The sequence below is a fragment of the Microtus pennsylvanicus genome, chromosome 12 (genome assembly GCF_037038515.1).
Source record: "Microtus pennsylvanicus isolate mMicPen1 chromosome 12, mMicPen1.hap1, whole genome shotgun sequence".
Classification (NCBI taxonomy): Eukaryota; Metazoa; Chordata; class Mammalia; order Rodentia; family Cricetidae; genus Microtus; species Microtus pennsylvanicus.
In genome coordinates, this window is record NC_134590.1 from 9,067,353 (window position 1) to 9,093,814 (window position 26,462).

A 26,462-nucleotide genomic window follows, 5' to 3' on the forward strand; every position below is an offset into this window, starting at 1 on the left:
AAGAGAAAGGCAAAGCAAGGGCAGCCTCATCTCTGGGACTGGCAGGCATTAGCTTAGACAGTTAGCCCAAACAGGCTCTGGCGTCAGGTGACCCCTCCCATCAAGTGACATTGAACCACTGAGGAGCTTCTAATGAGTTGTTTGACCTCTGAGAGCTTTAAGGACCCCATCTGTAAAAGTGACCAGCCCAACCTTCAGTATAAATGAGACAATAAGCCCAGGTGACTGGCTTGAGAGTTGGTGGCTTTTTATTGTCATGATTAGGGCCATGTGGATGATGAACTGGTTTGGGGTATGCCTCTGAAGCCGAACATCTAAAGAGTGGTGTTAAGTCACAAAGATGGGGCCTCAAGTGAACCCCATAGGAACCAATGTTGTCTCAGCCACTGAGTGACCAAAGGAGGTGGTGACGGGACAGTGAGTGAGAGGAGCTTTACACAGGCTCCTCTATGGATGAATACTAAAAATATGGAGCCATTAGTTTCTTGACCGTTTAGTACTCTAAGCATTTGCTTAGACAAGAGTTATACAGCCAAGCCTACATGTCCCCTTGGCCCCAGATCCAGAGCTAACTGGCACCTGATTTGTTCAGCACACAGTCCCCTTCTTAGCTCCTGTGAATACCCATACCCACTGGCTGCTGGTCTGGACTCTGTTGTGGTCCTGACAGTGTTGCCTCTGAAGGGACAGCATTGTCCCAAACAGCCGTTCAGAGACCTTAGTGGATTGGAGCTCTGGCTTCAGCAGTAGGCTTCCACCAGGCTTATCGAGGCCACAGACACTCCTGCAGCCCCAGGAACATGACTACTGCCCTTTCAGGTTTACTATGCCTTGTTGCTGGCAGTTTGGACCCAGCTGCTCCCTGGGGCTGGAACTGAATGTAACTGAAACATACCAACACAGGAGTTCAGATGCTGGTTCAAATTATGACACAGCTCCTAATAACCCGTGTGATCTGGGGGAAAGTGTTGTGTTCTTTTTGAGCAACTTTCTCTTCCTCGTTTGCAATCCTGACACAGTGACCCCAGGCCCAGATCAAACAAGAACACAAAGGTAGTTAGCAAAAGGAATGCCAGTGTACCCTGTGCACAGGCAGCTAGCCTACCCTCGTGGTGATAAATGGAGAAGTCTGGACTGGGGCCCCAGGAGGTGTGCAGAGAGCCAGGAGTCACAGAGTCTCGCTGGCCCACCGGTTACAGATGACCTTGAACTTCTAGAAAGGCCATTTTAATTCTTTTGTTTCCCTCCTGCAGTCATACTGAGTCATTTTCGACTCAAGAAAACGTCCCACTCAGGCAGGGCTCTCTGCCTCTCTATTTTGATGTTAATTTTAGCATTACCTGGGTGGATTACAAGTTTCTGCTTCCAAATAAACCCTCTTTAGAACAGAAGTGAGGCAGCCCCGTGACTCACTTAATGGTTTAATACCTTGCCTGTGAATAGCTTCACCATTCCTCGGTGAACAGATTGTAGCAACAAAGGCTGCCCGGGTATTCTCCCTTAATCATTTTCTGAACATCCTCGATCTGACACATTTGTCTTAAAAAAAAAAAATCCTTGGCATTTGCCAGCTCGAGTGTGTGGGACGAATGTGATATTATCAGAAGAAAGTCTGATGCAAATGTTCCGGGTGCAAGTTAGGGGAGCCTGACTTTGCCTCTTTCTAAACCAACTCCTTTAAGATCATCCCACAAAACGGCAACGTGCCCCGTCATCTCACTGCCTCAGAAGCAGGCATTTTCGTGTTTTCCTTTACTTCTCCTTTAATGTCCAATCTGGTCTGCCTAAGGAGACACCAAAATGCCAACGCAGCGAAGCGAGTAATCGACATTTACCACAGGCTCTGCTCCGTCTTCCAAGCAGAAGGACAGCGGAGTTTGAATGGGTGGGGGTCCCTTTGCTTGTGGCTCCGTGCAGCAGGCCTGCCATGCATTACCGTTCCAGCCCTTAAACCTGTGCCAGACTGTTAATGTCTTAATGCTTATTCAAGTGTCAGAGAGTGCTGGCAGATGTCAGAGAGAATGGGGGGCTGTCAATAAGGAAATTACTTACATTCACAGGGTGATGGCGGCAGTCTGTCAGGTAGCATTTGAGAAGACGTCAAGCTGGAGGGAGGAAACAGAGAAGAAAAGGGGATGACAGCAAACAGCCCTGGGGGAGGGGCCCCTTCTCAGAAAAACTGTTTGGAGACATTTTTCCTGTTTTTATTTCTCAAACTAAATCTAGGTACGGCAGCCACAGGGCACACAATAAACAAGAAGGTGTTTTCTATCCCTGAGAAAGAATGAGCACAGGGCGGCAAGGGGCTTTTGTTTCTTGACATCAGTCAAATAATCTAAGTTGTTTTCCTGAGGAAGAAGCAGGCATGGGTTTCCTGGAACACATCGGTTTTCCATATTTTATGTATTTTATTCAATAGCGGCTTCCCATAGCAACTGTAGTCTAGGAGTGGTGAAAAGGAGGTGCACATGGGAATCCATCATTTTAAAAGTCATTTGGTGTGCCAGAGAGAGGGAACGGCATCCCCCTTGCTGTGCAGGTTTAAGGTTAAGTTGGACTGAAGGGTGTACATCTGTCTGTCCTTGCCTTTGTGTGACTGAAGGAATCTGTCTGTCCTCGCCTCTGTGTGACGACAGGCGTCTGTCTGTCCTTGCCTGCATGGTACACTTTTGGAGATGTTCCTGTTGGAGCTGAGCTGCAGTTAGAAGCTTTCAATTCCGAGTTCCCACGCTCATGCTCTCACCAGGGTCCTTATGTCCACAGAATCTCCCTTCTCCCTATTGCTTCTTGTCTAGGCCTCTTTCCTTAACTCTCTTCTCTCTTCATTCTGTCCACTTCTCAAGTCTCTCCCTCAGATCTTTATATGTGGGCTTGGTTTTTGGAGACAAAGTCTTCTTGTATAGTTTAGGCTAGCCTTAAATCACAACCTTTTTGACTGAATCTCCTAAGTGTTAGAGTTCTAGGCCCATGCCGACATACTTAGCCTATCCCATTGTTTACTGGTTCCTCCACTGTATGCAGTACCTATGTGTACGGGAGGGGAGGGGCCTACCCTGCTGTTGTTATTAACCAGCAGCTACAGTGAATGAACGGGCTTCAAGATGAAAGACTGAGCCCTGAAGAATCCATCTGGAAACTTGAGGTCTGCTGTTTGCTTCTTTTGATGAGAAAAAAAAACACTACTGATGTGGGATTCCCCTCCGTATGCTGTGAATATGTTTTATTGCCATTGGTTAATAAAGGAGCTGCTTTCAGCCAATGGATTAACAGAATATAGCCAGGCTGGAAAAGATAGAGTAGGTGGAGTTAGAGAGAAGCTAGGTAGCTGCCACAGGAGACAGATGCCAGACGCCGGACAGACGATAGGCCACAACCACATGATGATACACAGGATAATAGAAATGGGTTAATTTAAGATGTAAGAATTAGCTAGAAATATGCATAAACTAATACGCCAAGCAGTGTTGTAATTAATGCAGCTTCTGTGAGATTATTTTGGGTCTGGGTGCTTGGGAAGCGAACAAGCAGCCTCTGCCAACACACGGCTGCATCCACTACCAACAAAGCCAACTGCATTTTGGGGGAACATGGATAGCACGTTTGTGGTTACCACTGGCCTCCAGAAGCTGTCTGCACTCAGTGTCCCACATCTCCAGCTCTAATGTAAGCTCTCTCTCATGTTTTAGAATCTTTCCTAGAGGGAATCAGGCAGAGGAAGTTGGACACTTTTTTTTACAAACTAGTCAAAGAAAAGGACTAAAGGTGCCCCAGCATTGCGGCAGAAAGCAGGGTAGTTGTTCACAGAATTCCTGGAAGATGCTGCTGGCCTGGCCTGGTGCTGTGGAGACAAACCTGGAGGTTAAAGTCTATATTAACCTGGACAAAGAGGCTCCTTCCCAGATTTCACCGGGCCTCACACTACATAGCCCCACCCTGACCCCTCCCAGAAGGCGAAGGGGCAGAGCTGGTGCTTTGGATGTGCCTGTCTGTATGGCCTAGCTGCTGATCTGCCCATGTAGCCAGGGTTGCCAGAGCTCAGCCCTCAATCGGGTTAGCTCCAGTCATGGATGGAGCCTGCGGGGAGCTTTTGAAGTAGCCTTCCAAGCTTTGAAGTGCTCTCCCGAAGGGCACGTAAGCACACTTCTGCCAAGAAAATGCAGCAGGATGGAGCCCTCCCAGGCAGATCCCTCCTGAGACCCTCACGGTTCAGGAGAGAGTCCATTTCTGTGAGGGCAGACTCATTGGGCTGCCTGCATCCTCCTCTTTCTCTCTAAGATGAAACTGCAAGCCACCAAGTTAAAACCCTGAAACTGGCTTTGCAGTATCTCTTGACCCTCTAGCTAAGAGCCTTGTGGTTCCTGCACTGCCCTTGAACACCCTGGGACAGTCCACCTCACTGGTCTTTGCCCACTGTACTTTGGTATTAAAGTCTGCGTAGAAGCTGGTGCAGTCTTGGATCTGTGCTCGGAGAAATGCTGAAAAGAACAGAAAGACCATGCAACAGAGGGCAACACCATGACAGAATCCCGGAGATGTCGGGGAAAATGTTAACAAGGCACTGGATTCCCCATAGGTAATTATTTCCAGATTGCTTACTTGTGATATGCGACTCTTTTACTGAATAACTCCATTAAAAGGATAAATCCATCGAATCAGCATACTTTTCACAGCAGTAAACTCCGTAGCATTTCTGAAAGACTTCCCTTACTTGCTCCATTCATAATGTCTGACTGTTGTCATTCTAAAACTTTTACCCAGTTTTCTGCTGGACAGGGGTCATAGCAATGGGAAAAACAGCCGCCGTCATGAGCTGTCTTCTCTGGTGCTGGAATCCTGGAATGCCTTCTAGCGTCTGTTATCTTCACAGTGACTCGGACTCAGTCCTTTGACCCTATTTTTCTCATGGGGAATTGAGATTTTGAAACACTAAAGAATGTAAGAGGAGCCTTGCTGAGTAATCCCAGGTCAAAGGTCACTTCGGGACTTACTGCTCTCTGCTAGGCCATGTACCTATTTAAATGCCTTTATTATCTTCTGTTGTGGTCAGTTTTTATTTTATGTGTATGGGTCTTTTGCCTGCTTGTGTGTTTGTGCACCCCTTGTATACCTGGTTCCCACATGAGAAGGGTGCCTGATCCTTTGGGAGTGGAGATACAAATGGTTGTGAGCCATCATATAGGTGCTGAGAATTAAACCTTGGTCTTCATCAACCAGTGTTCTCAACCTCTGAGCCATCACCCCACCTCTCTCCTTCATTGTAACACCCTGTATCTTTCCTTAAAGTACTTATGAGCATGTATGATTTTATGTTTACTAGTGTAATAGCTGTAATAGCTCAAGTATGTCACCCTCATAGAATCTAAGTCCAAGAATCCCAGAAATCACGTCTATTTTTGCTAATATTAGGACTGGTACATAACAGGAGTATAATACATAATATATAGCAATGGAATGCATAATAGATGAGTAATGGAATGACTTAATAAAGAGATAAATGAATGCTTTTCTGTCTAACTCTAGAATTTCAGAGTTTTAAGCTAGGCAGCAAAATTGCTTTTGAAGTTAAGCCGTAGGTGAGAGGAGCTGAGAAGCGCAAAGCAGAGATGTTCCACCCAAGCTGCCCGTTTGAATCCCAGCCACATCACTCTTAGCTGTTTGAATATGTTACTTAACTTCTCCACATCTCAATCTCTTTGTTTTCAAAGTGGAGTTAACAGTAAAGATCACCTCACACCGTTGGGAGGATTAACAGCATGCCCATCCCTTCTCTCAGAATGTTGCACAAAACTTAGACTTCTGTTGGATCTCATCATCCCGCAGAAGCAGTCTCAGTGCAGAGAAATAGGTGCTCCTAGCTCATCTCACCCGCACGTTGTTCTGTTACTATGTGGCAGTGCTTTGAAGCAACCCAGAGCCCGGTTCTGGTCCTTCTGATAGGAGCATCCTGAAGGTCCATCGTAAAGTAGAACCCAACTCTAGACCATCTCCCAGAAAGAAAACCCTTCACATCAGTGATAGCTGTACTTTTTTTTTTTACCCTCAATGTTCAGAAAAGAAAACCATCATCAAAATGAATTAGTTTTTAATCTTCAAACATGCCTTTTTAGTTGCCCCTTAACTATTTTTAAATTCTCTTTCCATTGGGCCACATCGTCTGCAACCTTTATCAATGACTATGCTATGAGACGGAGTGGTCATGCAGTTTCACATTGTCTCAGGGATCGTCAAGGCTCTGGAGACAATCAGCCTTCACTTGTTTCCCTAACTAGAAAATGGAGGCGACATTAGTCCCATCCGTGATGGTTAAATGAGATAGATACCAGTGTCCAACAACCCTGGTGGATCACAGTCACTTAGTGTTAGCTTACTACAGCATTCGCTCCTTACCGCTGCTCTGTATACTGTCCCTGTCAGGCCAGGACCAACCTAACATGTCACTGTCCTTTGTGCCTTCTCTCTACTCCAGTGTTTTTCTGTCCCTCTGGGGACAGCGTCCTCAGCGACCCTCCCTTCTCTTTCCTCACACGTTCCACGAATTCTCTAGGCTTAGGTAACGGAAGCAAAGAGACAGGGCAACAAGGCAGCTGATTAAACCATCTGGATGGGAGTTTGTCTTCCCTTGTGCTTCTGACTAGTTTTGGGTTTAGTCAAGGTTTGTTTGGTTTTGACTTTTTAAGCTTCCTTCCCTCATTTCCCAGGACCGCATTCTTCCTCCACCTTGTCTGGTGATTGATGCCTTTGCCGTAATTACAGTAGTATGAGAACTATTTTCAATGCACACTTTCAAAAATCTGTCAAGTTGTCGCTATTGGTCACCATATGAGAAATACAATGCATTCTGATGAGGTACCATCCCTCCTTTTCCAGTTAAGAACCCGAGTGAAGATGCAGGGAGGATAGCCAACCAGAGACCTGTAGTCTGCCAGACTCCTAAGACTCACTTGTATGTACTGCACTTGGTGAAGGACAATATTTTGTTTTTAGATTATACATACAGAAGATAAGTCCTAACCTAGAGAAGTAGATGCTGAGAGGCCAAGGTGTCAATCATAATTTCTTCTGATTTTATTGGTTTATCTTGGAAGAATCCTTTTTTTCTTACAAAGAATTTCTCTCCCCATCTAGTCTCATGCTTCAGAAGATAAAGAATTCTCTTCACGTTGACACCCTTGTTTCCATGTGAGGGGGGATCTCTAGGATCAGGGATATTGAGCTGCATGCATGTATAAACAGTGAAATGTTAGATGAAGCAGAAGAACCCAATTCAAGGCTGGAAAAGATCATGAGACATTTCTTCTGAGCCATTTTTAGGCCTGGGAATGAGAAATATGCAAAGTTTCACTTTCATTTTTAGTGAAACCAGAGAGGGATATAAGTAATTTCTAGGATCCTCCAACAGGAATAAGGGCAGCAAGAGTATCTGGAATACATTTTATTTAAAAAAAAATACATTCCCAAGAACATCCAATAATACTTCAAAAAACCTGAAAATTTGAATGTGTGCTTTACACAGTTCAAACAGGATACGCTGTGAAAGGTACCCTGTGAAGATTTCCCCTCTGTTTCTCTTCCTCTTACAGCTTTACTCCTCCAGACAGCCACTTAGCAGTTCCTTCTTTACCTACCCAAGGGGCTTTTTATGTATAGACAAATCCAGTGCAGACACTTCTTCCTTCCTGTTCCTTTCTCTCATGGCTATTATGGAATACCATCCCCAATGTCTTACTCTGAGGCTCCATCCATACCCAAAAGGTGCCTGTTGCTATGGGCATCTCAGAAGGTTCTGGCCAGTTCTGTGTTAATGACATTTATCTTTTTTCCTTAGAGAATAAGTAAGTTTGTCCAAATGTTATTCATAAGTCAAGAGGAGCAAATCTAGGGAATCTTGATCCTTGGAATTTCTTAACAGACATGTGCCTCCATCAGACGTGGGACCGGACACTGGTAGCTTCAGCGCCGGGAGGCTGAGGCAGGAGGGTCAAGAGTTTCAGGTCAGCCTGATCTACAAAGTAAGTTCCAGAACATCTTGAACTGCATTGTTAGATCCTGTCTGAAAAACCAAACAAACAAAACAGAAAAGGGGGGGGGCACCCTTCCCAACCTTTCACGGTAGAGTAGATGTTGCCAATCTCAGGAGTAAACAGTATGTTTTGAGTTTACTATTTTTCTATTACGAACAAGAGTGAGCATTTTTTCTTCTGTGTGAGTCATTTAGAAACAAAGGGTAGTTTTAGTGTTTCACGGACTTCCTGTTGGGCTATTGATGGTTTTCACTTAGTTTGGTTTGTAAGCAAGGGTGTTAGCTGCTTCCCGAATTAATCCTGACACAGGTTTCTTTAGGGGGGGATGGCTACCCCTACCTTATTTGAATTGATTTCTGTTTGTGGCAAGCACTGACAAGTCAGACAGTTGTTTATTCTCTTGTAAGAATTGGTTCAAGTTGAGTCTGAACACATCCAGGGTCCGTCCCAGCAGCTTCTTCCCCATGGTTGGAATTTTTTTTTTTAAGTATGTTTGGGGTAAACAGCGACAACTGAGGCAAATCCCAGTTTTGCTCCCCCTCAAGCCATAGCAAGCCATTTGGTAAGAAGAAAAAGTCAGAACATGGACCAAAGCTGAAGCCGTCTATGTGCTGAAATTCACATCATGTTAAAAAGTAGTTATGAGTCAGGCACTCTTCTCAACACTGAGAATGCGTGGTAGTAAACAAGAAAAACAGAACATTGACTTTGCGGTGTCCAAACCACGCCTCGTCTTGAGTTACACGTGAGAATGCCCTGGGAAGATTCATTATCCCTTTGTTCAAGCTTAGAGGTGTTATTCAGGCACAAATATTTTTTAAAACTCTGTGGAGGGCTCTAAGTGAAGCCACTGTTGAAAACCACTGGTCTGGTCATACCTTAGAGAAAGCCAGGAAGCCACAGCGTGTTGGGAAGAGGAAGTGGTCATGGAAAGTTTGATTAGGTTGAGTAATATTGACTTTAAAGAAGCATCTTCACCATGATGTTCAAGTTAAAAGCAATAAAACCAAAGATTGACATTCAGATATATAGGGAATATAGAGGTTAGATGAGCAATTAAAAATCACTTACAGACAAATATCAGGCAAATACAGAAAATGGTGCTTTCTCTAGGACAAATTGTCTATTCTTGGGGATAATTTTGAGACTCATTTAGGAAATCTAAATATGCAGTAGAAATTAGATTATAGGGATATTGTTGGATACTCTTCAGGGATACTGGAATGTACTGTATTATACTGTATATAATAAAATCCTTATTTTAGGAGATGATACAAACAAATGTATTTTAGGGGTAATAATACTCAAATATTTAAATAGTTCTTCGACAACACAAAATGAAGTTATACAGAATAAGAAGATCCACAGTCACACTTGTTTCTTCTTTTCTATTTTGTTTTGGTTTTAGATAGGAGCTCATTGTATAAGCCAGGCTGGCTTGAATTCATAATGATCTATTGTCTTGTGCCTCAGCCTCTCAAATGCTGAGGTTACAAGTGGGCATCATCATGCCTGGCTCGTCACACATAAAAAAAGAGATGTGTGTGTGTGTGTGTGTGTGTGTGTGTGTGTGTGTGTGTGTAGCTTTTTGAAATAGTCTCAGCTGCTTAGTGGCCTTGAACTCTTTATGTAACCAAGGTTAGCCTTGAACTCCCAATATTCCTGTACCTGCCTCTGACGTGTTGGGATCACCTGACTTTTAAAGGAATCAGGGAGAGACTGAGGTATGAGGCATGAAAGAGACTGCTGGATAATTTTGGTAATTATATTTAATTAACTACTATTTATTGGTTTCTATTTTCCAGAGTTTGCGCCCATGACTGGATGCATCATTTAACTTCATTTCCAAAACAAGCATTAGTTTAGTCTTAGACATGGCGGTGGGGGGGTTGGTCTTAGACACGCAGCTGAGAGTAGCCGAGAGGACTCTCTGGGCTGGGGTTTTATGCAGGTTCTTCCTCTTTCCATGGTGGGTGATCTCGGTCATTGTGCAACGTTGTCTGCCCCAGACTTCATAACCACTTGTGAAGGAATAAAAAGGACTTAGTTTTCTGTTTCCCTTGAGCTGCAGCACTTACTTGAAAGTGGGCCATTGTTTATGTAACTGTTTTACACAAAGTGCATGCTCTCTGGAGTAAGCTCCATTGGGTCCGTAAGTAAAACTTTGTTCATCTTCAGTTTCCACTTCAGTGATGGTGGAGATAATGGTAGGCATGTATATGATTTTTATAAGATTAAGAATATTTATCAGGAGACCATGGAACAAAAATGATCATAAATGTTAACTATGTCCCCTACCTTTTGTTGCATTTAACTTGGATGTCCCCAAAGGACCCTAGTTTATACCAATAACAAAAACAAAAAACGCTTAAGTTAAAATGATTGCATTGTTGGGTCCTGCAAGCATTCCCGTGGCTGTCAACTTGGCACCAGGCATTAAGACATCAAATCCCTAAAATCTACTAATATTGCACAACTAATGTACAGAAAGTTGCTAGTGTTAACCATTATGATTTATTAGTTTGTGCCAGCTATTTAAAGATTTTATGTAGGAACTGAAGATTAAGGTGTTGTCAGTAGATTTCCGAAGCCAAGTAAAGGGTCTGGACAGATGGCCTGGCAGTTAAGACCAGTGGTTGCTCTCACAGAGGACCTGAGTCCAGTTTCTAGCACCCACAAGGTGGCTCCCAACTGCCTGTGACTTTAGCTCCAGGGATCTGCCACTCTGCCTTGTTACCTAAGGATACCTGCACACGCTTACACAGAAATGAAAACTAAGTGTACTAAAAATAAAAGAAATATCAGCTGTTAATAACCCATCTGAGGGCTCTGAAGCTTCATCCTGTATGCGTAGAAGTGTATGAAGAAAGCCACAGGGAGAGGAAAGCGTAGGCTGATTCTTTCCTGCTCAGGTAAGGAATCCATCATTTGGGCTAGTATGTATAGAAAAGTGTAAATAATAAACCTGAGGACTCAGATTATTAAACATAGCAAACCATTGTCCCTTGAAAGCAAAGAAACAACTCCTTTTCCGATCCCGTGGGGTGTGCAAGACTGTGACCTTGATTGAAGTAAATTATGTGTGTCTGTTGGTGGGGAGAAATGAAGGGGTTGACAGTTCTCTCATCTCACAATAGACAAGGGAAAGGAGAGGCTCTCCTGAGTGAAACACAAAGGCCAGAGCCTCCTCCTGAGGTAGGCATTGAGGGTCAACAGGGCCCTGAGCTTTCAAGCCCAACTGACCAAAGAAAGGGGGCGTGGTCACCAGGGAGAAAGTGATAGACAGTCATGACGGGAGGAAGGGGAGAAATTCCCTAATGCAAACAATGGAATTGCCAGTCTGCAGCAACTCTGTGCCTTAACATTGGTCTTTCTGCCTTAGAGTCAGATCATGACACACAGAGCTTAAAACAGAAACAGATCTCACCTCGGCTCAGGTAGCAGAGCGCTTCCCACGGGCTTCCCACGTGGGCACCGAGCAAAGGCAGAGGCTTACAGTCTCTCTTTGAACCAGCAGATATAGTCTGGCCCAGATACCGCTAGCCTGAAGCCTACGGCGGAGCCATGGTCCATTTGATCTATAATTACATCAGGCTATGGATAGGCTGGGGAGAAGAGAAGGAAGTATTCAGGGAAAGTGGATGGAGGGCCTGAACATAATACATAAAAAAGCAGTAATGTTTTCATGCGCGTGTTTACTAATTAAGCATTAGGTACCTGCTGTATGCCAAGTATTTTGTTATCAGAACAGGGTGCAGACAAGGCCATTGTCAGTTTGTGCCTTTTCCAATTATTCTATTGAAATTCTCTCTCTTTAGCTCTCTCTCTCTCTCCCTTTCCTTCACATTCCCTCTCCCTCCTTTTCTTCCTCTTTCTCCCTCTCTCCTCTCCCTTCTCCTCCCCTTTCTCTACCCCCCCTTCCTCTATAACAGGTGGGTCTCTGAACAAAGCTGCACCCTCTCTCTCTGACACCAGCGGGGCTGGAGCAAGTCTGCCACTCCTGGGCCTTGTCAAGCCACTCGGTTATCATAGTCTTAGTCTGACAGCTATGTGTGCAGTCCAGTTGGCAGAGGGCTTACCCTAGCACGTTTAAAACCTTGGGCTGCATAAACTGGGCATGGCGGCACACACCTGCAGTCCTGGCACTAGGGAGGTGGAGGCAGGGGGATCAGATGTTTATCGTCAGGCTCTGTAGTGAATTCACAGCCAGCCAGGGTGACATGAAACCTGTCTCAAAATAAAATGCAAGCAAAGAAAACAAACAAACAAAAGCGTAGTCTTCACAGGAAGCTGCCATCTTTCACTTCACATAGAACGCTGAGAATCTGAAACAATAGCTCTCTGAGCCGGTTGCTTGTGTTTTGCTCAAATCTGGCCAAAGTCCTTTTGAAATACTGCCAAAGTCTCTCCAGGTGAGACAGCGCTGTCTTTTCGTTTGCTCACCGGTTCTCCTGGTTTGTACTGCTTCCCGCCAGAGCTCTCCAGAACAAGTCTTGCTACCCTCTCTGCGAATGCCCCCTCCATGTTATTTTATCCCCCAGAGCATTTCTGCTTAGCAGGCCAGACACTTCCCCTTCCTTGAGACATGGGTGACCGCTCCTCAGTTTGGGATGAAAATGGTTTCATCATTATTGTGGCTTTCAGATCGTGTGAGTGTGTGTGAGTGTGTGTGTGTGTGTGTGAGAGGTGTGGTGGGGGAAGGTGCCAAGGTACACAACCTCAGGTGTAGGTCCTTACCTTGTTTGACACAGGGTCTCTTGTTTGCTCCTGAGTACACTAGGTCAGCTGGCCTGAGACCCACAGGCCCATCTCTTCTTTGGAGCAGTGGAGTTACAGATGTGAGTTCCCATGTCAGGCAATACACGGGTTCTGGGGATTCAAACTCAGGTCCTTGTGCTTATGAGACAAGCACTTTATCTGCCTACCCATCTTTGTAGCCTGGTTTCCACAGAAGGGGTGTGGGGCAGTGGTGGGTGGGAGACAGAAAGATAGAGAGGCTGGGGGAGGGGCAGAGAGAAACACACACACATGCACGCACACACGCACGCACATGCACGCACACACAGAGGGCGAGAACTGTCCTGTAACGTTCATGGAGCTTTTTGGGCCCCTTGACTGTTAGGTTTTTCCCTCAAGTTTGTCGCTCTGTGACAGTTTTTAGAGGCTGGCTTTGACAGTTGTTTTGTCTCATCAAGAGAAAGAGCAAAATTCATGTTCATTTTTATTTTGCTGTGGACTCTGAATCAGAAGGTTATGACTAAGTTTAAAGTGAGAGGGGCTAGGGCTAACCAAACATCTATTTAGAGATGTTTTTAAAACACTATGTCCTAGTTCAACTATTTTGGAGGAAAATGGCACTTATTAGTATTTGGGACATCAAGAAAGTTTGGGTTTATGACTTGTAACAGCTGGTGTTTGACTTTTCAACTGGGGTATTTAGGAAAGGAATTTGTTGTGAGTTTCTAATAAAACAACAAACAGAACATAAGGCAAATATTTTCCTTTTCTGTGGGGCTTTTGTCTAGACTGGGACATTTTGTTTTGTCCTCCCCCATGTATTTCTTGCTGTGAGAGAGAGGTGTTGAGTTCGTACCTCTGTAGAGAAGACCTGGGCTTCCTCAGATTTGGTTACTTTAATGCTTAGGTGATCTCTTAAATCCCTGAGCCATGGTCCGGCTCAGACAACCTGCCTTTCTATTCTTCTAGCTCTTTCTGCCACAGCCCTGTCCTTCCAGCCCATCTCCTACCCCAGCACCTCTTCTTCGCTCTTGCAAGAAATCTAAAGTAGAGGTACCGTGCAAGCCATAGGGAGACAGAGCCTCAGCCAGCCTCCATTTTCCTCTCCTTCTTGACCACTCTTTCAGAGACAGCTAATTAGAGACAATTGTGTGGGTAATTGTAGATTCTAAAATTATCACCAGTTAATTCCAGGCCTTGGAAACATTAATCATATGCTAATGGTGTTGTTATGTGGGAGATTTGACTTTCAAGCAGATTTCAGTCAAGAAGCCAAGCTCATCCATGGGCTAGCCATGTGTCACCGCGCCCATCACAGAGTGGGCCCCACACAGTCACATCAGAACACGAGAGGCGGCTAATGTGATAAACAAGTGAGGGCCATCACATTCTTTAATAAACTTGCGTCACATAAATTATCATTTTACACAGTGGCACCTGATGCAATTACCCGGACTACTGACAGGTACTTCAACTTTATAAATGTGATCAACCCATAAGGAGAGAAAGTTAAGAGACATTTTTTTTAGCTTCATCAGTATATATTGTGTTTAAGTAAATATAGAATTTTAAGTTTATATAGTATAGCTATATGGAAAAATCCAATTTTGATTATAAATTCTTCCATTTTTAAGGACTTCACAAAATAAAAATGTGAAGTATCTATTTACTTGCATTCAAATGATCATTATCAGCACACTGTCAAATCTGCTGAAGTCTTTCTGAAAGGAATTGAATTCTACAGGGTAAGTTAGAGCCTCACTGGCCCACCATGCCCAGACTCAACTGGTCCCAGAGACAGATTTCCTCATTCATTTGGAGAAAAACTTGACTTCTATGATCACTTCGTGTAAGTGAGTGTGTTTGTGTGTCTGTCTGAGTGAATGTTTGTGAGTGTGTGTGAAATACATTTAACACTATGCTTTTCCAAGCATAACAGCATCTAGATAGATTGTGTTAGAATACTGGTTCTACTGATGAGATAATGTTCATCTACAAATCAAAATGAATTTTTGGGTATTGTCACTGATTTAACTTTACATAATCAGCCAGAAGTCATTGCTTTGGACAAATTGCCTACTTTAGTGGTTCTCAACCTTGCTACCGCTGCGACCCGTTAGTAAGGTTCCTCACCTTGTGGAGACCCCAACCATAAAATAATTTGTTGTTATTTCATTACTGTAATTTTGCTACTGTTAGGAATCATAATGTAAATATTTGATACGCGACTCCTGCTGAAAGGTTGTTTGACCCCCAAGTTGAGAGCCACTGGTCTAATTGATTTAAAAGATGACACAATCTTCTGATTGGTTGCCTGACTCTATGCGAGAGATGAATCCTCAGGTATGAGTTTTCATAATAACAACAGCATATGCTAGTTGAGGAAGCCCTTTGACCACCATAATTTTGTGAGGTCTGACTAATAGAGTGACCAGAAAACAATTACTTTATGGATAAAGATATTAAAGTGTTTATTCTTTCATTGCCTTAAACATTACGTAAGATCATAATTGACCAGGATTAGTAACATTTAGAGAATTTCACTATGTCAGCAGAATCTAGAGAATTCTACGTTGTCATGTCAACAAGAGTCCTTAGTGTTGACATCTGTTCTCGGTGTTTCATAACAAATTTTGCTTGTACAATGTAAAGGTAGCCCTACAGAATTGCCCCTGCAGGGATAATAATTAGCAAGTCAAATCAGGTACTGTTTGAAGTCCTGACTTATTTCCGGGGCTTGGACAAGTGTAACTTTGCTATTATCTTGTTAGCCTTGGAAATATCATTTATTCGCTCTGGGACTCAATTTCTTCATCTCAGAAATGCTTTGATTGGTGGCATGAGGATCGGAAAGATTAGAAGAGTTGATAATTAATATTCCTTCCAGCTCTAAAATTGTCTTATTCTATTATTCATTTTTCTCCCTTCTTCCTTCTTACTCAGTGTTCTAGGACATAGAGTGATAATTAGTTAGAACTGAAGGGACCTTCTAGAAAAATAAGAGAGCTTAATATAAAAGGTGGTAAGTATCTCAAATATAAAACCCTCTTGTCATGCTTGGCCAAGTAGAGTGTTTGATGCAGTCCAGGACACATGAGGCCTTGTCTCAAAATAAAACAACAGAAAGCTATCTTATTCTTAATTCATTTTAAAACCAACTCATTCAGAAGAAAACAGACAGATCTTGGCAACATAGAAAGCACAAATAAAGAAACACACCTGCTTTTCACCATAACAATTTATACGGTGAAGAATAGCCATACAAATTCAAGCACAGTTACACTCCTGTTCAAAGTGGTGATATGCTGTAATCAAATGACACGTATTTATTAGGTGTTTCTTTGTCAGTGCTGAAAAGTATGCTGTGGTTCATTACATTATCAACAGAGATGCATTGCTCTTGTGATCGGGTCATGTTATATTAGCTATTCGTTGTCAGTAGTCAGTCTAAGGAGAGACATTGTCTGTGTCACACATAACTTCTTTCTAACAATACATTTGAACTGGTAGGTAAGTAAAATAACAACGCTCATCAAAGCAAAAGTAGTAGCATTGCCTTTTGGCGGCTATTGTCTTCAGTAATTTTTAGAATTTTCACACGTCCTTAAAGGAACTGAAAAACTATCATATGTACGGTGGAATTTCCCGTGCAGTTGTTACATTTTTTGAGGAAGTTTTGGGTCTGTGAGCTAAAGAGTGGCAGTGATCACAGCACAAGCGAGGGTATGTCAAAGAACCTTCCGGAAGTTGTCTTCTGTATTCAAGTCCTCCCACTTAGGTGTAAAGTCTTAGCAGGCTGGATAGAATCTTCTCACTGATCTCCTCCCTAAAACAATTAATAGATGGGAAAGAGTTTTGTAAACTGACTCATGTTGATAATGTTTGAAATATTCATCCCAAGGTCATTTGTCTCATCATAGAAATTCCCCCAAAGCAGCAAGACTTAACCTTACAGTCATCAAAGAATTGAAGGCACTGGGCAAGGAGTCAGAATCATAAATAAATACATTTTCAGACCCGTCCTTCCCTGTTCTTCTTACCGTGGTCCAGGGATGTGAATGTTTGGAGCCCATTCCCACCTTTGTATTTCCAAGGAATTCCAACATGGCCATCTTCTAAGCTAGATTGGTCACCAACAGGCTTTCCTTAGGTCAAAGCAGGAAGAGGGCACGAAACCAAAGCACGCCAAGCAGCCTTCTTCCCCTTCTGCTGTAGGTCCTCAGACCACCAGGAAAGGGAAGTGATGGAAAACAACATAAAAAATCAAGGAAGGAAATAAGGGATTTTTTCTAAGGCCTGGAGCCAAGTGCTCTCGTTGTCCTAAGGCCTTGGCACAGTGGTCTTCCCATTGCAACCGAATGAGATTGCTGAGTTCAAAGGCGGAGGTCCCAGGAGGCGGGCCTTGTGCTCTCCACTGTCTTGGCCACACAGCTGCAAAGTTTCCTCCTCTATGGGGTCTGGAGGGGTGGGTGTTACATTCTCCTCCTTTCTCAGAAATCTCTTAGTTGTGAAACAGAAAGGACTTTCTTTGATGGGGAGTGGTTCGTCTGTTAAGTACTTTAGGTATCAGAGGGTTTTTTTCCCTTCTTACTTTTTACCTGTTGAAGAAAAACCATCACTTTTGCCTGTCACTGAGAAGCCACTTTGAATACACGACAGGTTAACAAGCTGCAGAGTGATAGCCAGAGATGATTAGATGCAGTGTATCGGCACTTCCTGTGCTCGCTCTTCCTGGCGTTGCTGTACAAAATTTTCATCATCTTTCGTCATGACGTAAGACAGGCATTGTAAACCGTCCTTCCTAAGAGCAGGTTTACCCTTCTTGGTTTGAAAGCTGGAAGAACAGGCAGTGTCCAGGCTAACCAGAGACTAGCAATGTGGCCTGCGCCTTTGTTTCTATCCATTTACAAACTAGAGCTCGGGGTTCACACCTTCAAGGGCCTGGATCCGCATTCCAGAGTGACCAAGAGAACAAATTAGTGAGGGTAGAATAAACACATTCTGAAGATTTACATGATGGTTTCATAAAGCTTTTAAAGATCCCTAACAACTCATAGTGTCAGAAGATGTTGTGCGAGCCACCAGGGGGAAAGCGTTGTTCACAACGCTACCTGGTCGTAAGTCTGTGAGCCACAGTGCAGATAGCCCCAGCTCTGCAATGGTGGCACTTAAGATATGAGCATAACCAGCAGCTGTTTAATTGGACTTCTCAATAGGATGGGGCTTATGCCTGGTGCTATAAACCTAGCCATGAACCCATGTCTGCAGGGGTCATAGACTTTAGAGGAGATTCCACTACAATCATTTTGCTAAATTAATATTGCTTCCAACTGTATGCTAAATACTTATCCTTACACCATGGATAAGGACAAGTTCTCACCCCCTCATCAGAGAAACTTCTTTTTTTTTTAATAATAGATGAATGCTACTCAACTAATCAAAATGGGGGAGGAAGCGATCATGAGGTTCCCAGCCTCAACTGGAGAGTGTGCAACACAATCCTTACACCTAAGGTCAGCAGGTAAAAGCACTTGCTATGAGGCTTGGTGGCCGTGACGCACACCTTTAATCCCAGCACTTGGGAGGCAGAGGCAGGCGGATCTCTGTGAGTTTGAGGCCAGCCTGATCTACAAGAGCTAGTTTTAGGACAGGCTCAAAGCTACAGAGAAACCTTGTCTCAAAAAACAAACAAACAAAAAACAAAACAAAACCCCCCCCCCCTCCAAAAAAAAACCCAGTTGCTATGAAACCTGACACTTGAGATCCATCCCTACAATCCAGAATGGAAAAACTTCCAAAAGTTGTCCTCAGGCCTCCACAGCCATGCTGCGGCACACACACACACACACACACACACACACACACACACACTGACACACACACACACACATACACACACACACACTGACACACACACACATACTGACACACACACACACACTGACACACACACACACACACACACACACTGACACACACACACACACATACACACACACACACTGACACACACACACACACACTGACACACACACACATACTGACACACACACACACACACTGACACACACACACACATACTGACACACACTGACACACACACACTGACACACACACACACTGACACACACACACTGGCTCTCTCTCACACACTGACACACACACACACTGACACACACACACACACACACACTGGCTCTCTCTCACACACTGACACACACACACACACTGGCTCACACACATACACACACACTGGCTCTCTCTCACACACTGACACACACACACTGGCTCACACACATACACACACACTGGCTCTCACAAACATACACGCACACCCTCTAGTAATAAGCGAAATGAAATAAATTATTTAAAAAGGCAGAAGGTGAGCAGAAATGGAGGAAACAGAATGGAAAGGATTGCGCAATGACAATTCAGCCTATGTTCTCACGGGATTCCTGCAGCAATAACATCATTGTTCCCAAAAGGTGGGTTGAAAACTATACTGAATACAGTATGATGTAAGTTGGGATTTTTCTTTGGAAATGAAAGTGGCAAAAAGAAAGGAAGTTGGACTTGTACTGTTCATGACGATACTTGCACTTCTTTTGTGTACCTGAAGTGCAGGAGGCTTAGGAAAAGCAACCTTCCCTACATAGCTACGCAGTCTCTGTGGAGTGGAAATGTAACGCGGGCCGCCAGCCTTTAGTGCTATGATGAGGTTCTGCTCTGCAGGGCTTTGTCTCAATCAGCTTGACTACTATTGTTGAGTTTTTAATATTTACATTTTTGTTATATTAATCAAGGGTGTGTGTGTGTGTGTGTGTGTGTGTGTGTGTGTGTGTGTGTGTGTGAAGTTGAAGGATTCAGTTCACCCTTTTCACCACATGACTTCTGGGGATCAAATTCAGGTGGCCAGGTTTGGTAGCAAACACCTATACCTGATGGGTCATCTCACTGGCCCTCCAACATCTTTCAGGAGGACACAAATTGATCCCATGGAGTCAAAAGATCTGGAGGAAACTGTGAGGTATAGAAAATATAAGACACAGTTGAAACAAAATTACATACTGTGTTTTGAGCCATCCATCCACCCATCCATCCATCCATCCATCCATCCATCCATCCATCCATCCATCATCCTTTTATTAAGCCAGTACACACTTATCAAGGGCTTATGTATTGGTCAGTTTGCTTATGGTAGAAACAGGGCAGGTAAACGCCCAGCTCTGCTCCCATGGAGCTCACATTTTATCAGGTGAGGGGAGAGACTCCGTAATGAGAGTGTGGTTTGCCCCGTGTCCTGTGGTCTGTTTGTTAGCAAACACAGGATGGAAAGCTCAGCCATGACTGAGGGCCTGCAGTCCTGCTCATTTGTCCTCTTCACAGCTCAGAGATGCCAGAGGTAAACAAAAGACTCAGAGTTTTGAGAATAAACTGCTGGTCCAGGGAGACCCATCTATAGGAGAGCATAGGCTAGAGAGATAGGCAAGGGAACCTGCTAATGATTCTCCAGCCAGAGGACAGGCAATGAACATTAGGTCAAGGTGGCGCCTTCCACTCCGGGAAGGAGACAGGCAGGGACCTTAGAGCAGGGGCTCTATTAATGCCAATTGCAGCCCTACTGGATGGTCCATCAGTACTTATACGTTAACGGAAGCTCTCAAATCCTTCTTTTCTTACCCAGGGTCACAGCGCTGCCAAGTCTTCAGATCTTATACAATTTTCCTCCCACGGATCTCTTCCCCTCACTTCTTCGCTTACCTTTCTATGGCGCCTACAAGGGAAGTTTTGAGCCCCCCCCCCTTTTTTCTAAAATAGTTATCAGGTATCTGATGGTAGCTTTAAGTATGTGGTTACAATGATAAAACAACCTTCACTGAGGACTAGCCTCATGTATTAGAGGAGGAAAGTTCTCACACCTGTAATTTCAGTGACGGGCAGTTTACTTAGGGTTTGCCCTCCAGTAGCCAGTAAGCTTCAGAGGTCTGGGACCAGCAGGTCGCAGCCACCAGTGCGCCCCCAGCGTTTTGCACCATATCTAGCACCCAGCAAGTACTCTGTGGTTCCTTCCGGATCTGCTCGGAAAGTTACACGGACAGTAACCTACAGTTCATAATTATGATCATAGATACTGTACAACGAGTCGAGCCGGTATTTACAGGTAGAGCACACAGGCAAATGAATACACACTCGGGGACACATGACTGCACAAACAGCCGCGGGCAGCGGCACGAAGGAGGAAGCGCACGCCGGAGTGGGGCCAGCCCTGGCTGCTGAGAGCCGCTGCGCCAGCAACCCAGCCTCCGAGGGCGGCGTGGGCGGCTGCGGCCGCAGCGTCACGGGAGTCCCAACCCGCGGGGGCCCGGCAAGTCCCAGAGCGCCCGCTGCAGGGCGGCGTGGGCGGAGAGCAGCGCCGCGATTGGCCAGTGAGGATGGGCGTGGCCAGAGGCGGGGGCGGGCCGCCGGCGGCAGGAGGCGGGCATTCAGGAGCAAGGGGGTGTGCGCGACTGCGGCTGGAGTTTCAGTATAAACAAGGACCCCGACTGGATCGGCGGGTTTTTCCTTTCTTCTGCGTTCGGTCCTTCCTGGTCCTGAGTTCTCCTTTGGGGGCGCCGCGGTACAGCAGCCAGGAGGCGGAGGCCCGGGGCCGTTGTGCGGGTAGGTGCTCCGCCGGCCCCCACGGCGGGATGGAGGGAGCGGGCTGCACGGAGCTCCGGGGCTGCGTGGATGCTGCTCCCGGACCCAGCTAGCTGCCCAGTGCACCCGGCGTGGCTCGAGGTCCCCGGTTAGCGAGCGCCGGCGGAGCCAGGGACCTAGGAGTTCCCGCGCCCGCTGCTTTCGTGCCAGAGGCTGCCGCGGTCCCAACAGGTGCGGAGCTGAGCGCCGGGGACCCGGGGATCCGTGGACGCAGTGCTGCGCCTCGCCCCAGTGCCCAGCCAGGCCTTCTGTTTAGAGATCTTGTTAGATCTTGAGGGTTTGTCTGAGTTGGAGTCGCATTCATCCTTTTTTGCTTTCCTTCTAAGCTTCCTGTGCACATCTAGGTTGTTTCCATATACTTTGGGCTAGTTTCCTGGGGTGTTTGTGAGTGTACCGACTGTTGTTTATTTTTGTTGCTGATTCCTTATAATCTAAGGTCTGACTTGTAGAAACAGACAGGGAAACAGAAGTCTTGTGTTTCCCTGACTCTTATGCAAACTTAAACAAGTAGCCTGGTTTTTTGTTTGTTTGTTTTGTTTTGCGTTTGCTTTGGACCAGATGAGTTGCCTTCGGACACTAGCCTGGGTTATACTAACGTGGTTTAGGGTACCTGGAAGCTTCATGGGCTGACAGCGTGAGGGAGGCGCCTCTTTATTGGAGAGCCCTGAGAGCAACTTCTGGACTCTACTAGAGAAAAGGGCAAATGGGAAAACAGAGGTGTGCGCGCCTCTGTGTGTGTGAGAAAGATTTGACTATTGCTTGCCACCATTCAAATTGATGCAGTTCAGGCAAAGCAAAACACCGTGGCTAAGCCTTCCGATAGATAGATAGTGCGGGGAGATGGGGGTGGACCGGTGTGGTAAACAGCGCCAGAAGAGCATCTAGGCTGCAGTTTTCTCTTCTGAATGTAAATGTACCACTTTGCAGATGAATTTGCGGGGTCTGGTGCATATGAATAAATATGCACGCATACTTGTGTATGTATGTTTGGATGAACGCGTCTCCAAGGAGTCCTTCGTCAGCAGCGCCATGTGACAATGGTCAGGAACTGCTGGTGTGCGTAGATCTATATTTAGCCCTGATGGTGTCTCACAGGGAGGACGGGTCTCGAGCCAGGAGGATAAAGCGGGAAGAGGCTAGGGATCAGGGTACCGAGCTCCTGGCTGTTGTCTGGCCCAGTCAGACTCAGGTGGGTAAATAATTATTCTTTCGTCCTGAGCACAGTAGCTGGAACGTAGCCTGTGGTGACCGTGCCTTAATCTGCGCATAGTTGTGACCAGGGTGGTCAGCCTATGCAAAGAGGATTAAAAACCAAGATAGTGTGTAGCCGATTTGAGGATGCAGGAGGAGATTACTGGTAATGTGGGATTCAAAGCACAAGGAGAACTGATTTTTTTAAGGATTTTTTTTTTGACTGTTGAGGATATATAGAAGAAAAATGACAACCGCAGTTAAATAGTATTATTCATTAATGACATTTTTATTTGGGGCAGGGAGCAATGTTTGAGTCACTGAGGACCCAGGGCACTTTTGACAGAAGTCAGCGGTCACAAACAGTGCTGGCTGCTTTATCCCTTTCAAGTAGACTTGCTGACAGGCATGAGATACCATCAACCTCTGGTGAGCAAGTCACTTCCCTGTGTCAGTCAATCCTTTGTTTTCCTAGAGGTGTCAGCCCTTCTGGATACCAAGAATACTGGCCTTGGACTTGAGGCCTGTTTGGTTCTTAGAATTTATTTCAGCTTTTCCCCATAGCATGAGCTACATTCTACATGGTGTCTGTGTACCAACCACATGCTGTGTCCTGCCTGGTGGAAAAGAGAATCAACAGAATGTATCTGCATTGTCTTTTTCCTAACCTTAGCATCTAATCTATTTTAAGTATATGTAACCAAATATTGCTAGGTATTCATTGTTTATCATAATATTCCTTGTGCCATTATTAACATCTCATTCTTATAATCTAACATTGACCTCGCTGTTTAATGGAGTACAATAGGCCAAATTGAACCGGTTAAATACCACTCATCTAAAGGAAAGAGAATAGGTAGGAAAACAGGGAGGAAGATGGGGGCCAGGAGGACCTACACAGACTAGGTGGGGGTCTCCAGTCTAGTACAGAAAGCCATGGGACTAGCCTGTTCAGTCTCCAAAGGCTACTTACTTAGAAGACCCGAACTTGCAATATTGGGATGACCTCCAAGGAGAATACTTGGAAAGGAGATAGGGAAAGAAGGGTTCTAGGCCTTGCCTGGGAGAAGAGTTTAGGAAGCCCAGGCAAGGGTTGAAGAGAATCTTAATTCTAATGGCGCAAATATTGAGAAAATAAATGAGAAGATTTTAAAGAGGTTTTGTGGATTCTTAAAATTGGCTAATTGTACCATTGAGGATTTGAGGGGTTTAGTAATTGAATTTAAGTATTGTCTATCTCCACCCCTTTTATTATTCCAGAACCACTTAACACGCTGTATTATATTGTATTATATTGTTGGCCATCTTTTTATTAATTCATTAGTTAAGTCTACAAAAATTAGACCTGGGCAGGCAGTGCTCCTTCTAAAATGACAGTTGTAGCTTTGCAGAGCTCTGCCCTGGAAATGAAAAGTTGGGGTTTGGGCAGATGGGGAGCCCCAAAAGACCCACACCTTCTCTAGGTAGCTGTGGTATCTGTGGGGTGGGCGTTGGAAGGATATGGGTCTCCGGTGCCTCTGTGTCTCTGTGGCAGCTGGTTCATTTCGTTTCTGTGCCCTTCATCCATCCGTATGAGAGAGGGTCATGCCAGCGTGGGATGCCTGTTAGCCGTGCAGGTGTTTCCTGAGCACATGGGACACGAAAAGGGGCAAGTAACACTTGCTTTTCGGTGGATTTTCATAGAAATTTAGTATTTTCTGGAATTGCCTTTTTTGCTTTTTTTCTTCTTCATTTTAGGAATACTTAAGATTACTAATTATCAGTAAAGTAGGGCCAGAAAATTTTTCTTGGCTTATTAACTCGTCATTCTTGTCTACTAATTGTCAATTTTTCTTTTACCAATCAGTTTTCATAGGTTTATGTATTTATATTTTTCTCTTAAGGTAAATATATACCCAGGAATGATCCATTTGATTTAAAATGTGTTACAGAAACCCGATGCGAAAGTTTGACACAAACAATTTAGTCGTGTGGAACGGAAAACGTGTTGTAGATCGTTAACCTTTTTCAATTTATCTAAAAGAAAAAAACATTGAAGGGGAAAAAATCCATACATTTTAAGAACGTAGAGTCCTAAAAAAAAATAAAAATCCCAGTTACCATGTTACATAATTAAATACAAAGAAAAATAATCTTGGCTTTTTACAAATGCCTCTACCAAGTATCAAGCCATTTCCCTGTTGAAACAAACTGGACACAGAAAAGTAAAATATCTTAATAAAAGTTATCCCCCTGTGATGTTTCATGATTTAGCTTCAGATTTGTCATATATCTTATAAACCCAGCATGTCTGTGCTCTTTAGTATGGCAGCTTCTAGTTGCATATAGATCTTTACATAGAAATATGCTTAAGTTGAACAAAATTGCATACTTCTTGATTGTCTGTCTTTCCCCCCTCTGTTTCTTTCCGTCTTGTGCTGGGGATGAAACCCAGGGCCTTGTGCATGCTGTGGAAGCGCTGGGCCACCAAGTCACTCTCTAGCCTAATCTCTGCCTGTGTGAAGTGCCCTTCGGTCGCTGTGGTCACTGTGGCTGGTGGTGGCTATCAGAGATCCAAGAGGAGGCGAGTCTTCTAGGAGTCCAGCCCTTCTGGTAGTAATGATTTGGAGATGAGTTTTACCCATCTATGACTATGAAATAACTGATTCTCATCACAGATGGGCGCCTGAGACATCAGGAAATAGATCTGTTGGGCACTGCCGGCTAGTCCAGCACGGGCGGTGCCCCTTCCCCGAGTTCAATACGTGCTAGGATCGTCACCTTTCCCCCAGTACCGTAGCCGCCCTTCTCCTGTTTTCCTAAACCAGCCCCAGCTGTTAGTGCTCGGAAGCGCCCGCTCTGTCAAAGACAGGGAGCCAGGCGCCACCTACTGCTAAGATCGAGAATTGCAAGAATGCTGTAGATGGTACAGGCTTTTTAGGCGTGAAGAATGTCAGCATGGCCTGGCTTGCCTTCCCACACACCCAATAGGAAGGATTTCAATGACACCCCAGGCCTATTCAGAGTTGCTGCCACTGTCCCATGACAGAAGATCACGAATCTTATCTTTGTTGTTCTTCCAACAGAAAATTGTAACTGGTTGAGTCAGAATTCTTTTCCATCACCAATTAGGGATTAGTTAGAAAAAAAATCCTAGTTAAGCATAAGAGCTGATAAAGCAAAATGTAAATTTGAGTTGTGTGTTTGGGGGTGCGGAGCACGTGGCAACTCAAATCAGGAAACACCGCCATTCCTTTGCAGAGGAAACATAGGTTCGGTTCTCAGCCCCTGTGTTGGCTCAGACAACTATAACTCCAGGGATCTGATGCCCTCTTCAGGCCTCCTCAGGTACCACCCCCACGTACACGTTAATAATAAAACTTTAAATAAGCTATTTTTTCCCCTCTTTTAACTGGGAAACGTACTGAACGTTGGAATTCAATTCTCAAATCTGCACACTGCGGAGTTGCTTCCGTGTATTCTGCCTTTCTGCTCTCATCTGTGAACTTCTTAACTTTCTCTCGTCTTTCTCTCAGCCCTGTGTCTTCTCACTGCACAACCTCTTTTCCTAAGACGATTAGAGGAGGAGCAGCATCCCAGCTTTCAGAGATCCTCTCTGAGGTCTCTGCTGAAAGGGCTTCTCAGTCTAAGGAAAGAATCGAGAAGATAATCATCTTGACATTTCCAAGCTTAGAATAAGCCACGCTTTAGATAGCGTCAGAGGCTCACCTTTGGCATGCCACCCAGGCTCAGCTCCACAGTCACCGGAGCCTTCAGTCTGTCTGCATTCCCAAGTCTTGTGTCACACAAGGGAAGCTGTCGGTCTAGGCATTAGCT

General features: G+C 44.7%; 1 protein-coding gene across 9 annotated transcripts in view; it reads left to right on the forward strand.

Moving 5' to 3' along the window:
• Rasgef1b (RasGEF domain family member 1B) overlaps positions 1-26,462 on the forward strand; it is a 492,122-nt gene that overhangs the window by 435,855 nt on the left and 29,805 nt on the right. Inside the window, exon 1 of one of the 9 annotated variants that reach the window (XM_075942479.1) lies at positions 21,223-21,420. The exons of 4 other annotated variants lie outside the window; for them this stretch is intronic. Coding sequence is in view for 1 of the 5 variants with exons in the window: in XM_075942483.1 (XP_075798598.1) it covers positions 22,537-22,644 (108 nt within the window). In the remaining 4 variants the exon portion in view is untranslated. Of the gene's footprint in view, positions 1-21,222; positions 21,421-22,522; positions 22,645-26,462 lie in introns of those variants that run through there. 4 more of the 9 variants (XM_075942484.1, XM_075942486.1, XM_075942483.1 and 1 more) reach the window with 4 other exon arrangements.